This window comes from Anopheles marshallii, chromosome X, assembly GCF_943734725.1.
Source record: "Anopheles marshallii chromosome X, idAnoMarsDA_429_01, whole genome shotgun sequence".
In the NCBI taxonomy this organism is placed as follows: Eukaryota; Metazoa; Arthropoda; class Insecta; order Diptera; family Culicidae; genus Anopheles; species Anopheles marshallii.
The window spans coordinates 4,474,545-4,489,505 of record NC_071325.1 but is presented as its reverse complement, the minus strand read 5'-3'; the positions used below and the strand labels follow the sequence as shown (position 1 = coordinate 4,489,505).

The window sequence follows — 14,961 nt, the reverse complement described above, 5'->3', positions numbered from 1 at the left end:
AAAGTACCTGAAGGCATGTTTCGACACCGGGTCCAATTCGTACGAATTTTGATTTCACCGTGATGCAAACGATTCGCCCCTCACGGTGGAGCTCAGAAGTCAAGGTTGAGGTGTTGGGCTGACAGGGTCCCACACGTATCGTGTATCTCACGGCGCAACAATAGGGGAGGTCTAGGACGCGTGCGCATTTCTAGCCTTAGCCCGCCTGTACGAAACCCCAAATCGCAGCCCAGCGCAGCAACAGAAGCATCCCGCCAGCAACTAACTGCTATTTAACGATCGTTCAAAGAGGGACGAAAAAAAAGGCCGTAGTAGTACGCGTGGCAATTTGACATGTTCATTAATGGTCTTCGTTGCTTCTCGTACATTTATCACCCAAACCGCCACTGCTCGGACGTACACACGGCGAAGAACAATGCACGTGCACGGGGTGTGAAATTGAGGACATCATACCGTTTTTTTTTTTACCAACCAATCATCCTTACGCATCGCTCTCTGGTAACAGGGGGAGGTTTACCCCCCCAACCGTGATGGGTTGAACGGCCCCCGTTCAAGTAGTGTGCTCTAGCAGTACTGCGCCCGCTCAGGGGAATTTCGCACGGTCGGCTGTCAAAATCAACCTAACCGTGACCTCCTGCTGAAACACGGAAGCATTGCATCTTTTTGGAGGTTGCAGAGAAGGTAAGTAACCACCGGACAGTACCAGTGGTGAGTTAAAGAAGAGGAGAACATAATAAGGCGAACGGAGCGAGTCATTGAATCGAGTGGCACAGCCATCAGGCTAGGTGAGTAAGTGTTGTGGTGTATAAGACTCGTTTTTTTTGCTTCTTTATTTTGGGGTGTGCGTTTGATATGCGCCGATTAAAAAACTGTTTGCCGTGAACTACCTTCCTTCCCATTTCGAAGATGTGTGACCGTGAACGCACCGGGAGCTAAGCGTTGCACCCAATCAACACCACCAAAGCAAGAAATAATCTCACTGGCTTTTGAGTCTCACCCGGTAGACCCTGGACTTTGGACACCGTGCACCTTTAACTTATCGACTTTAAATTACAATGCTATCGGGGTATGGAATAAAAACAAACGCCCCGTCGCACGGAGTATCTCAAATTTCCTCACCGACGCGTTGCAAAATGTCAATCAATAATGCGTCTCACGAATTGCGCAAGGACACCGGCCCTCGTGCCTGCGTAGTCCGCTAGGAAATGGTTTTGGAGCACTTCACAACATAAGGACATGACAACTGTTTCGAGCGTTGTTGGAGTTCATGTTTTCTTGTTTCGGAGTTTGGAATAACATGCAACAGCCCCAAACCTAACCTTCGAACAGAACAACAAGGAACAGAAATACAACTATCACCCTCCACGTACCGACAGTTGTTTAGACCATGTGTGAGGTTTTTTTTTGTTGTTTGGGTGCCGGAATTCATTGAAAGAGAAAGCCCCGCGTGGTAACGCACGGTGGGCAAAAGAATTCAAATGCCCAGCGATGGCACATCCGTGTACGACCGCACAATCTATTTATCGACTGGACGGTGATGGCGTGCGTGGCGTACTAAAATTCCAACTCCCCCAGAAAAAAAACACGACGAACAAAGGAAATGTTAAAGCGCCATGTACCGGACATAACTTCAAGACACGCACAGGTGGTTTTTGCCGGATTCAGTAACACTGCCAGCATGATCGGCAAGATAGGAATTCTGAACAACACCAAACACTGCGGGCCTGAGAGAGCTTCGCGCACATACGCAACCTACGGACAGAATGGAGATCTTGAAAACTTCATCAATATTTATTGGATGCACAGCTAGCGCGATCGTTGCGAAAGCCTCCTGATACGCTGATTAGCATGAGGACGAACTCTGTGGAGATCTATGTCACGTTATCTCAATGCCAACCGGACCATTTTGATCGGAACGGATTTCGGGATCCAGTTTCTAGTCGCTCCCTGTTTCTTCGGTGTGTTCCGCTTTGCTTCGTCTAGATCTCCGTTATATATTTCTATAATTGTTTAGCTAACGGTCAGACACTATACGGCTTAAGTCACTGTAGTGCCAACCTCAGCCCATAACCAGCAGTCGCTAGGCATCCCTTAGACTTCTTCCAGCAATGCAAGTCTCCCGCTGAACATTGTGCAGTTTGAGGTCTCGGGCTACTGTCCGGGCAAAAATGTCCGAAAAATCCCAACTTCAACGAGTTCCACTGCTCCCCCACAACAAGGCGTCGTTTACGAAACAGAAACAAACACAAAATTTATGACAACAACAAAGTAAACCCACCAACCCACTATTTCGAGATGGGGGGGAGATGATGGAACACCGCGATGGCATAGAGCGGGTGGGAAGCAGTAGAAAGGAAACAAAGCAAGCAGTCACGATGCGCTAGAGGATGATGATCCCCAGCATCGAACAGTTACGGGCTGGTAACGGCATCGGCATCTCCGTGTTGCCGTGCTTTATGCAATCGCCGCGTTGTAGTTGCCGTGACACATGCGGTGACATGCGGCTAGCCTTGCATTCCACGGCCGAACCAGTAGCGAGCAACCACCGTCGTGATCAACGGGGCAGCACCTTCACCACGGTCGATACACACTGCCCACAACCACTTGGTCAATGGCCTTCGCGAACGGTATCCTCTTCCACCAAAGGCTCCGAAGGGAAAGAGAAAAACGCACACACAAACCACCCTTCCCAACGCTCTACCCCGGCTGACAGAGCGACAGGGTGAAGGGTTGGCAAAGGGCGCTACTCTGTTGCAAAATGTTTCCTTCACTTCCGACGGGAAGCAAACGGTTCGTATATGGACACACGCGCTGGGGCTGCCACATGCTCACCAAAAGTGGTGAATGGGAAGTCGAAGGAGTGGCTCTTTAAAACAAGCGCACAAACAAACACAACACCGGCGCAGGTGACGGTGCTTGGTAATCCCCCCGTGCGGAGAGCTACCTCAACTTCGCTTTCCCCCCCTTCCACACCCTCCATTCCCTCTTTTCTTCTCTTTCTCTTTCGACGACCTTCAGAAGGGTATAATAGCAATCAGTGAAAGTTTTTTGGGCAGATGATGTCGAGGAATTCACCAGCGCGGAACGCGCGTTTGCTGGGCTACTGATTTCGAGAGGGAAATGCACTAAGTAGTACAAGACGGATATTTGTAAGTAAGGAAAGAGGTATAGAGTGTGGTCCGTCTCAGAGGGCAACAACATATACACACACACACGACACACAAACAACAACGCTTGAGTGAACATCTTTCTCCAGAGAGAGGCCGTTTGAAATTGAACACATTTTTGCATATGAAAACATCGCCCCTCATCAAAGATGGCAACGTAAAAGGTTGTTTTAGTATGTGTGTAAGTGGTAGGTGGGAGCAGAAGAGGGAGGGGGGGGGGGGGGGGGGTATTAAACCACGTGGGTTCCTTCTTGCTTTTTCCCTCTTTTTTGAGCTTTTTGTTTATTCAAATGTTCTTTCTAAATTATTTTTACTCATAAATAAATTTTGAATCCATCTTTCTCTCCCGATCATTATGCTCTCCTGAGATAGAGAGAGAGCTGGAGCAAAGATTTGAACCCATGCACAACACACCCATCACTCAAGTACTAAGTAGGCTAAACCACTCGGCTACCTGGCTTTATCCGCAGTCGAGTGCTTAAATTTCAATATAAGCGAACGCAATTGCTATCTGTACGCTGCTTTCGCTAAGTCCTGCAAACAAAGTGCACCGCGCATTATGACAACTGTCACACCCCGTAGCTTATGCAGATGTCCGCGAGTTTTACGACCAGCGGTACTAGCACTAGGCACTACTTCGAAATGAATTCCCTCACCTTACCAGCAATAAAACAAAATGCAATCCGTAGCAATGGCTTTAAAAAATCCAATTGTCAACCGGCGGACAGTGTGTTTATGGAAACGGAAGTACCAACGGTAAGCGAACGGCGTAAGCTCATTAAAAAGCGACCTGCCTCACCGGGCCGTGATTGCGTCCCAAGGAATGATGCGTTCCGGCTGTATTACTGCCGCTGTATGTGCAGGACAAACAACTGTCCGCCTGCCCAACGTGGACGGTAAGCGAACAACGATAGCTAACAGGTGACGTTTTACGATGACAGTTACGATGACCCGAGATGGCTTCGCAGTCAGCTTTGGTACCTTTGGTTTTCCTTCTCCTATTTTGTTGTTATTGCCACCAACAAGCTACCTAACCATGAACCACGGTTCAGCGTTGATACATCTGCCGGTGGGATTTACAAATGCCGCCACGGCTCGTAATAATAGGCCATTTTTATTGCATTTCAAAACAAAATGCGGCATCGGTAAAGCCACAACGCTTATTCTACCGCCCAAGAAATGCGAAGTTCTGCTTAACATGTGTCCGGTGAGGTGGCCCGAAAAGTAAATGCTTTATAATTGCACCCTCTGAGCGGACAAAACCACACACTTCGCCTGTGCTCGATGCGATCTAGTTGTCAATTGTGTTGCTACCGATAATTTTCAACCCTCCCGATACCCTATCTACCTTCACCTTCAGCTGCAGCGTTTAATTGCACCTCGAAAGGACTCGGCTAATGACGTGCCCGATGTGCGAAACAGTATCCTTTGACCGAATTGATTGCATCCCGGGGATGGGGAATACTACCAGCAACGTGAGTGCGCTGACCAAAACAAAACAAAAATATTGCCCAACAATAAATCCTCGAAACGTGGCAGACCCGCTTTGGAGTGAGCGAGCGACGAGTGCCTACAAAAAAAAAAGTGAAAGGAGCGCGTGGAGCGCACAAATGGCGGTTGTCCTCCCGAAGGTTCACCTGGAACGGCACAATTTTCGGCCCGGTCCCTTTATCTGCTGCCGAGCCGGTAAGCATTCGGGCTGGATTCCGGCCGGCCAAAAAAAACCATTCATCCCCTTCTCCCTCTCTTCCCGAAGGGCATCACAATTCGAATGATTTGATTACGAAATGATTTCGTGCCTGCCGTCGGTGGGACGATTGGGCGCACCCCGAAAAATTGTGACGATCTTACCGAACATTCGGCCTGCGGTGAAGAAACGCGCGTAGCCCAACCCTTGGCCGAACGGTGTGTGCGTACCGCCCGAAGCGTTCGAAATTTGTCACCTTGTGTCACCGGACAGTGTCTTCCAGAAAAGCGCAAAAGCATGCTAATTGAGAGCGTCTTTTTTTTTGTTTGGAGGGAGCCGTTTTGTCACACACTCGAACGCGTTATGGTGTTTCCTCTTTTAGCACCTCCCGGGCAGTTTGTGTGTGAGTATCTAAGGCCCAAACGGAAACAAACTCTTTGAAAAGCGTACGAAATTTGGTAGAAAAAAACCCCCCAGAGGAGCAATACTTCCTGCAGGTATGTACGACAAATCTGATCTGTAGCGGGCAGATACGAGTAGTAAGCTTTTCGAGGCAACCCATTATCACCAACGCTCGCTGTATCTTCTCGCTTCAACAACACTTATAACAGACCATCCATAATCCTAGCCCAAAACATATTTCGGCACAAGAACCCGAAAGGTAATGTCAACGCTAACAAATTAGCCACTGGGTTGGGCCCGGGTCCACCAACACTGGGATAGACGGTAAGTCTAGGGCTACATTCACCGCGATGTCTCAACATCTTCAACCTCTATCTCAACGCTCTCACGGCAAAAAAAAAAAACATCCAAAAACCGGATCCGTGCTGCTCTGTATCGTGTTTCGTGCCAGCTGTGCTTCTTCGAAGCTCTTTGCACCCGCTCCCTCCCCTCCCCTTTTTCTTTACCTTTTATTCTTTTTCGTTCATGAATGAGCGATGTGACACCAGCACAAGTGGACACCTTCAGGAAGGAGGTCTAAAGGTTGTCCGAGACACCGGGAGGATGAATGAACGGTATGCAAATTATTTAACCACGTCCCAGCGTACATCGCGCCAAACACCTCCGCCAGCGATTCGGGGATAGAACCTGGCTAAACCCTAAAGAAACGGACAGACTTTATGCCGGTTCTCGGCAATATCTAAGTGTTCTCCGTCAGGAGTAAAAAAAAACACACGATACAAAGGCCGACGACTTACATTTTCTCATAGCCCACCTAAAACTTACCACCTCGCTAAAAGCCACTTTACAGGTGTATAGATTCCGCCTAGCTGGATGGAGTTTTTTGTGTCCTCTCACTCTCACTCTCTCTCTCTCTCTTTATAGCTTGTTTCACTCGGGCAATATGGACGGTGGACTTATTAGGCATTGTTCACATGCCAACGCCCGAACCAGCGCTTCTTCCCTCACAAAACTTCGGTACGCCTTTTAGGCAGTTTGTACAACGCATGGACATTAGAGTCCCCAACTAGGTCCGGGGGACTCCAAAAATCTATGAGGTGCTTTTTTTGTCTGTGTTGTTTTTCTTCTTTTTTGTTGTAATTGTTTCACGGGTGGCCGCCCCCCAAACCGGCGCACATGGCATGCGCTAAAACGGTATGATCTCAGCGCTAGTGCAAACACCACTATTCCCTATTGCCTACTTTGGGCCGGGTTCACGGTTCACACCGTACCTTACCTTGGTGATTGCCAAATTTTTTTTTGTCTCGTTCCGTTTTTTTTTTTTTTTTGCTCGAAACAAATCTACGGATGGTACGGAAAGAATTACTTCTATCAGCTTACCCCCTCCCGCCCATTCATCCCGTGCGACGCTTTAGCGTCCCCGGTTGTCTTTTGTGGGAGGCAAATATTATGGCTCGATCAATATTGACACTTCACATGAAATCCTCAATGAACGCCGTATCCGCAATGGCGAATGACAAAACCGCATCCGCCAGGGAAACCGCCGCCATAATGGGAACCCACCGTCACATGGTCACGGAGGTCACGCTAGGTGAGACCGGACCGGGCAACCGGAAACCGGCGGTAGGAGAGAAACACGCGATCGCAGGATGGATGAACATGGGCCAAGCAACAACAGCAAAAAGTCCCATTGGACGAGTCTTGTCCGTAGCCTTGGGCAAATGTCACACTGCGCTAGCCGAGAAGCGCTTTGAACTCTGCTCTTGCTCACCGTGGGATCTCGGGTATTCTTCGAAGAATTCGCCGTTACTCTAAAATGTTTCGATTTCAGCTCAAATTTACCTCGCTTGCAAGGCATCTCAAGCATCTGACGTGTAATCTCCGAACTTTGAACGTCCAAAGTGGAGAAAAACGCGAAACATCCCTTTTCCATTTCGGCCTTCGAGGCCCGTCCTGAGGTGAACGCACGCCAAAGCGGGGAAGTAAGTAATGCAATTAAAATTATAGGTTATCGAACGTCTTCCAGGTAGGTTAATGTTTGTACGAAAGCATCACTGGGGTACGCTAAACCAAGTGTGCCTGACCGGAGGCACCGATAGCCAACGCCAAATCTGGGTCAGTCCGCGAGTATCGCAACACCGTAGCACAGTTTCCGAAATTTCTCCCGAACGCACCTAAAAACTTGATTTCCTCCCTTCCACCACCCCTCCTCCGGCTTCCCTACGTATCGTCCTTTTGCGACCTCCCCACTGGTCCGCTGGTTCCGCGCGTGGAGCACTCGAGAAAGCTGAGCGAGCGTACGAAGCGTGGGCTGCTACACTATAACCCTCTTCGGTACTCGGAACTCTCGTTCCCTCCTCTTCGAGGCTCGATGCGCATATCAATGAAAACGTACCGAACATCTGACGTCTACCAGCAGTGGGTAGGTGTATCAGAAGTCGGAAGGAATCTTGAGGCTGGTATGGATGAGAGTGCAAGCTGCATTCCAGACGAGGACGTCACACTATCCGCGGGCAACACCTCCACGCAACCCAGCCTCGATTCGTCATCTCCTCAAAGCAAAAACAAAAATACATACAGGAACAGGAAGAGCAGTCATCCTTCCATCATCCGGCACGGTGCAGTGTCAAAGACTTGTCGCACAATTTAGGTCATGTTCCGATTTTTGTGCTCTTCCCAGTCTAAACCCTCCCCGCCTCCTTCTATTTCGCGCTTCTACGAGCTGGAACTAGTCTGTCGGCACACTCGCAACGAGATCCTCCAGACGCTGTGATCGTTGAAATTCAAGTAAGCTACCGGGATCCACCGGCCGAGCCGGTCCGCACTGCTCGGTGCTCTCCAGAATCGAACGGTACGCTTTTTCGGGAAAGCGCTTCCATGCAGACGAAGCACGAGGCAAGACACAAAATGCCGAACAGTGTCTCGGGTTTGTGCTTCAGCAGCGTCGCACCGCTGTTCGGCCGGGCGGTACGCCGCACAAGTTCAAAACCCAACCGAACACCGCACAAAATGAGGCCAAACATTGAGGCCAACCGAAAAGGTATATATACACACACACACACACAAAAAACGGCAAAACGGAGGAGGAGAGGAAAAAAAAACATTTTTTGGAACCTGTTTCACCCGTACCACCAACACTGCACACCGCACAACAACTCAACGCTCCTCACGCGACAAAGTCACCTGGTGATACGTTTGATATAAGACGCGTTCGCGTTATTACGCTGGCATCGTTCAGGTGTATTGAGCAGTCGATCCAGTCCTAGACCCGACCGGAGCAAACGCTCCCACTGACACCCTTCCCATCTTCCCAAAGCTTTACCGAAGACCACCATGTGTGTGTGTGTGTGTGTGTGCGGGCGAGCGTGCGCGCGCCTTTCTCTGCGAGCAGCAACACTCCGGTTTGTCTCCCCGGTTCGCAATCTTTCCTTTTTTGAGGGCAGCACTATCGCCGCCTGCTCGTGCGGATGTATAACGGCAAATAGTAGCCACCAATATTGCTGCCAGTAGTCTTCGTAGTAGCAGCAATGGCAGTAGTAGCATTACGCGAGAGCTTTCGGTTTTGGTTCGAAGATAGTATTGGTACTGCAGTTGGTGCTTGCTGCTGGTACGGGGGCGCTAGCCGAGAGCACGTTGCATGCGTACCCAAACACTCATATGACAAGATGTCAAACAGGTAGTAAGGCCACTGACAACTCGTTTAGTAATTCTGACAAAGGCGGTAGGTACGGCCACTCCTGAGCTATTCTTGAGAAATTGCAGTTACCAACAGCAGGCGCGACCACTCCTGAACTATTCTTGGGAAATTGCAGTTACCAACAGCTGGCACGACCACTCCTGAGCTATTCTTGGGAAATATACACAAAATTACCATAAGCCTCGGCATGCAGTTAGTTGCAATGCTACGAAACCTTTATGGGTGTTAGAAGATGACCCTTATCGGTTGTAAACGCGTAACCTATGAGCACATCTGCCCGCCACAGACATGCAATCGACGTATTGAAATTAGTCGAAATCAAAGCGTTGTAAGCTCCGTCCGGGCTGGGCTCTTCTTCTGGTTCGAGAAACGTAAAGACGTCCACCCGGTCCGGATCCATTACTGGTTGACCCAAAATAAAGCAACATCGAGACGGAAAAAAAGAAACCGATTAATCCAACCTGTCTGGTGTCGTTCGATTTCAAATGTCATTTTCGACTTCCTTTTCCAAGGCAATCCATATAACCTAACCGCCCGTGCCTTTGGCTGACGCGGTGCGCGGTGCTGCTGCTATGTCGCCATTGATTTTGGATAATGATGGGGCGATCTAGGGGTGTGTTTTTTTTTGTTGTTCACTCCACACTCCATATACCTACTGCTGGCGATGCTGACCTCTGAGAAACTAAAGCATGTCAAAGACGTGTGACGATGCGAGAAAAACCGCTCTCTCGCCACACACGCTGGCCACACTGGAAGTTTTTTTTTCACGATGATGGAACCACGAAGGTGCGGAGTCGCTGATGCTGGGCGCATATGCGTACCTTTTCCCCAAACAGCGCTCCCCTGCGGCACCACCGTTTCGTGCTTCCTTTTTCTTTTATTCACATTACTAACCGTGGGCTCGAACACTGCCGAACGGATGTGTGCTCGTTCGCTAGGCGATCGGACGAACGAGGAAAATTCGGTTATGAAATGGTCGACGACCTCGGGTCAGGTCCGTTAAGTCGGTACCCGGGTGTGCAAGCTGGGGGAAGTTGGGTTATGGAGGGCGGGTGGGAAAGGTTGGTTACCAACAGATGGAACAGGTTTACCACGGTGCGTTCAGTTCTTGGGAGCGTTCCAGCATCTTTCGCTAGCGAACACCGACCGCCCTTGACGGTAGGAACTGGAAGGTGTACTACAACGCCTGGTTCCGTGCCGTTGTTCACTCAAGCTCTGGTTACATTGTACAGTTGATACTACCCCGCAATGCTCTTACTATACCCACTAACACTAACTAACACTAACCACTAACACCAATATGACGACTCGACGGAGGTCGACTAATCTTTCAAAGACTTGAACTCCTCTTCCATCCTGAAGCTTACTGACGTTCAAAACACGCTAGAATACCTTCCCACACCAGAAGTGCCGAATTCTTACCAGTAATTCTTAACGTACAGCCCGATTAGACAGTTAAACATTGGGTATTTCCTTCAAAATTCTATTTAGACGAAGTACTAGATTTTGTTGGCAATAACTCCTCAACAGTTGAGCTCTTTGTTTGCGAACTCTCGGCTAGATCTGCTCAGAATCGCACACACCTTACACTTACACACTCCCACACTGTACACCTGTCAAAGTGCATGATCTACTAGCCTCTGGTAGTAGATACCATCAACTACACGAAGTCACCCATTAGACACTGCGATACACACTAGTAGACGATATGGTGGGGCCATCTTCGGAGGGGAACTGATGCACTCCCACGCTTAAATACAGCAGTTAGGCAGGTTGATTGATGATTGAAGTTGCATGAAGTTCGTGCGGGGTTTGGCTTTTGGTCTGTTCATACATAATACCCGTGGGGCGGATGTACCTGGTGTTATGCTTTGGTATACGCCGTGTCTTTCACTTGGTCACAATGTTTGCAGATGCACTGGTTGTGGTTTGTTTTCACCGCGTCCACCAAAACCGCTGTGTGTCACTGTTGTCCAGTGCCTTGCGCCGTGCAGGACAACCTCTCGACGGAACCCTGTTTTGTACACACTTAGCACCGCTGGTGCGTGTCGAGCCTGTCAGCTGTGGGGAAGGTAAACTAAGCAGCGCACACCACACGGGAGAACTGCAAAGAACTCTCCGTATGGGAAATGTCCGCTGTTGATAGTAGACCAGCTGACCAGCCGTCTTTGCCAAGAACGGGCGGAAACCGTACAAAAAAACATGGTTACCCTCCCAGGCCCGAGGTGCAGAATCCAGGGATAGTCCGCGTGTAGAATCGGAAGTCCTTGGCGGGACTCCCGTCCCCGTCCCCGCCGTTAGTCATCTTCATTATCTGCGCCATTACAGTGTGCGGGGCCGGTTGTATTTTTGCGCTACTTTGAAGCTACCCATTGCCCATTTCTACCACCAACACGTACCGGGCGCTGTATGTGTGTGCGCGCCTGTGTGTTTGCGATTGCTTTCTCCAGGTGCACGGATTCACATTTCTCTTTTCGGGCAGGCAGGCAATACTTTCCACGGTTTTCTTCATCGCCTCACGAACAATTTCGCACTCGCTCTTTCGCTTCTTGGCGCTTCCCCCTCTCCCCTCCACACACACACACACACACGCATTGCGCTTCTCGCTCGCACATGGTATGCTAACCCTTCCCTCCGCAATCTCCATTCTCCACCACTACCCTGCCTAACCCTGCTCATCCTTGACCAAAAGCGTGCATGGCGATGAGATGAGAGGAGGTAGAAACAGGGCGGTGTAGATAAGGGAAAGGTAAAGGGGCTGGGGGCCATGAAGCAGGAATTCCGCCCATTTCTTATCCACCGAACGCAGGCTTATATCGGCCGTGCCGGGCTACCCAACATCATAGTTATCCGATGTTTTCTCTCTTGACTTTTTTGTTCCCCTCTTCTTCATTTTCCTTTCAGCGTCTGCTTTCTTCTCTCGCTTCCCTTCTGCTGTTCTTCTGGTGTCTGTGTGTGTGTGTGCGTGGTTTTTGTGTTCAGAGTTGGTTGGCATTTCTTGTTGTTGTTATTGTGTACACCTTTCATCTACTTTCTCTGTTACACCCGCCATTCCTCTACACACACGTCATGCTTATCGCTTATCTACTGCTACTACGCGTGCTAGTAAAGGAAAGTTGATAGAGTTGATTTGCCTGTACCCAGTCACAGCACCGGTGGAGGTGAGCTTTGAAGATGGGCAGGGGGAAGTGTCTGAGAACTGACTCCTTACCCAAACGTCAACCTGACACCCGATGTACACAAACCATCCCGATGCGATTCATCCAACCAACCGTGAACCGTCACAGGAAACAACAGACACTGCCCAGATTGTGTCTGGATTTATAGCTGGAACTCCTCCAATTGGAAGCGTGTACTTTACCCGAATGGTGCCGGGCTGTGTACCAACAAGACACAGTACTGGCAGACATCGGCCACGACTCAAGCCGAGGTGCTGATGACGTCCATCAGCAGGTGTCATTATCACCTTCTGCAAAAATTCTCGGTAGCGTCCAGCACTTGGCGTGAGCAATCCGGACGTTACATTTCGCAAAACCTCGAAACGCGCTCCACCTGGAACTCGCCTCGACCAGGGAGCTTCAAACTGCCGGGCTAACCGTGGGCGACAGGATACGCCAAACTTTTCAATGTCATTGCTATGCATCTATTGTAAACCGTGCTGCAATCGAACACCGGATAACCCGTCGCAACGATTCGTCACCGGGGCGCATCACACCATCGGCGGGATGACAAATTGGGCACGAGCTGTGAAATGGTTCACCGCTGGATTGGATCGGGCGTCTTGTCATCCGTGTCAAACCGAGTCGCAGAATATCGGCCGTCGGGCCGATTATTGGGCGATCGGGCGTTACGTAACGCAACCAAACAGGCCACGACCGTCGAACGAGGGAAGCTCGTCAGCGTCTTGCCACGTAGCCGTCATCGTCAGAGGTTGCGAGCTTCACAACGTAAACACTGCGCTTCAAGGATGAAAACTTTCACACTTTCGTGAGCTACATCGGAGCAGCCCGTTCCGTTCCGGCCGTCTCCGGTGAGGTTTTTTTCTTTTCTTTTTGCTTTTCTTTTTCGTTTTTGGAACCGATGCTGGTGGTGGTGCCGTTGATCGTTGCGTCTGAAACTTTCGAACACGACACGATGATTACAAACCGCGTACAGGCACAGGACAAGATACTGGTTGCCCCGAAACATTTGACATGTGTGATCTGGGTTGTGCGCACCTGGGACCAGAGACTACACGCACTGCGCTTGGACATCACTCTGGGCACACTGCGAATGGGGCACAATCCCCCTTCGCTTCAAAACCACGACCCCACTTTTCCACCCTCCCGAGCGTGTATGGCTGTCCGGTTCACTGTGTCCTAAAACTACCCCCCAAAATGTGCCCCCTGCACAAAGGTCGGCAGGTATGTTTGGCCCTTCTCCACACCAGAGTTCGGTTCACTCACCTGGTTCCGTTCGAACAGCGGCGCACCGACCGGAACGCGGACGGATCTGGCCGATCCGAGGGCGACTGATGAAGGTTGAATGAAGTTGCCGCGACCGGTGTAGAAGCTGCGTGCGATGCCAATCGAACCACCGACACTGTGCGCCACGGCCGTCACCAGCGGCGTCCCAGATCCGGCTGGGCCGCCACCGTACAGCGGGTACGCGAACCCGGACGACAGCAGGAAGGTCCGTTTGCCGGCGGTACCCAACGGCAGGCTACCACCGCCACCTCCACCACCGCCAACACCTCCACCGCCACCGACACCATTAACGACGGTACTGGCCACCGGGCCGGGCGCGTGCAGCAGCAGGTCGAGCTGCTGTTGCTGCTGCTGATGCCCGAGCTGGCTCTTGGAGACCGCAACTAACTGACACAGTTTCTCCTGCACAACGCGGGCACAGGCCCGATTGGACGAACTTAAACACGCCATAGTCAAAACAATTGTGATCCGATCGATGGACCGCTCGAGCACTCGAAGCCCCCGAAAAGCTTTGCCTGCTTGTCTGCTGCTGCTGCTGTTGCTGCTGCTGCTACTGCTGCCGTTGTTGCTGCGTGCCCCACCAACGGGCGCGCAAACCGTGATCGTTCCCGTTCTCCCACCCCACCCCACCCCGCCGCTTTCCACCCCACCCGCTATTGCCTTTTTCCTCGGTCCACCTCAATCAGAGGTCGTACCAGAGACTTTTCAGCCGATATCACACGATCGCCCGAACGCTGTCACTCCGGCCGAAGATCGTGCGCATGCGTGCCTTCTCCCTCCGACACCCGGCACACGGCGGGTCCGTCCCGATACCGTCCCACTCTGCCACGCTTGGTACCGGTTTGTTCGCGAAGGGGTTTTCGCCGAGAGCGCGAACCAAACCCCCCCCTACCCCGGAGAGCGTACGTGATGCGCGGCCTGGTCCGCAGCTTCTCTCTTTTTTTCCCTTGCTGCTCACGCGCTCACCCGGTACGGGGCTGGCCGTTGGGTATACCACCGGTGGGGTCGTCAATCGGGCGGAAAGTTGAGATGTTCGCGCAGTGTTTGCGACTGCGACGGTGCGAAGATCGAACCCGCCGCGTCTATCGCTTTCACTCCGTGCGCTAGCAATCGCACGGCCCCACCGACTCTGCTGGGTGGTGGGAGGGAGAGCAGGGAGGTAGGGAGTGAGGCGGTGCGGTGGGAAGGGGGGGGGGGGGGGGGAGGTTCCTTTACACCGACACCACCCGCGACCGATTTTCCGGACCGTGCCGCGTGCGGCCCACCGGATATGGGTGGGAGTTTGGAAGGGGGAGTTCACCACACACCGCAACAGGTGACGACGGTACCGAGGATGATGGTGATGATGATGATACGCGATGATACGCAAGCGATAGAAAGAGCGCGTATGTTAAACGCACGCAACGCAAGATGTAGATCGCTGAAACAAAGGAAAGCGAAGGAATCAGTATGATGCTACAACGGATAAGGGTAGATGGGTTTTCCGCAGATTTTTGTTTTCCCATAACCAAAACGCATGGCTATATTATTAGACAGATAACC

General features: G+C 51.1%; 1 protein-coding gene across 1 annotated transcript in view; it reads right to left on the bottom strand.

Annotated features, from left to right (window-relative positions):
• LOC128714155 (all trans-polyprenyl-diphosphate synthase PDSS1-like) overlaps positions 1 to 13,887 on the bottom strand; it is a 41,473-nt gene extending 27,586 nt beyond the window's left edge. Inside the window, exon 1 of the mRNA XM_053809033.1 lies at positions 13,399 to 13,887. Within this exon, the coding sequence (XP_053665008.1) occupies positions 13,399 to 13,869 (471 nt within the window). The 5' untranslated portion in view covers positions 13,870 to 13,887. The remainder of the gene's footprint in view (positions 1 to 13,398) is intronic.
• Between the last annotated feature and the right edge of the window lie 1,074 nt (positions 13,888 to 14,961).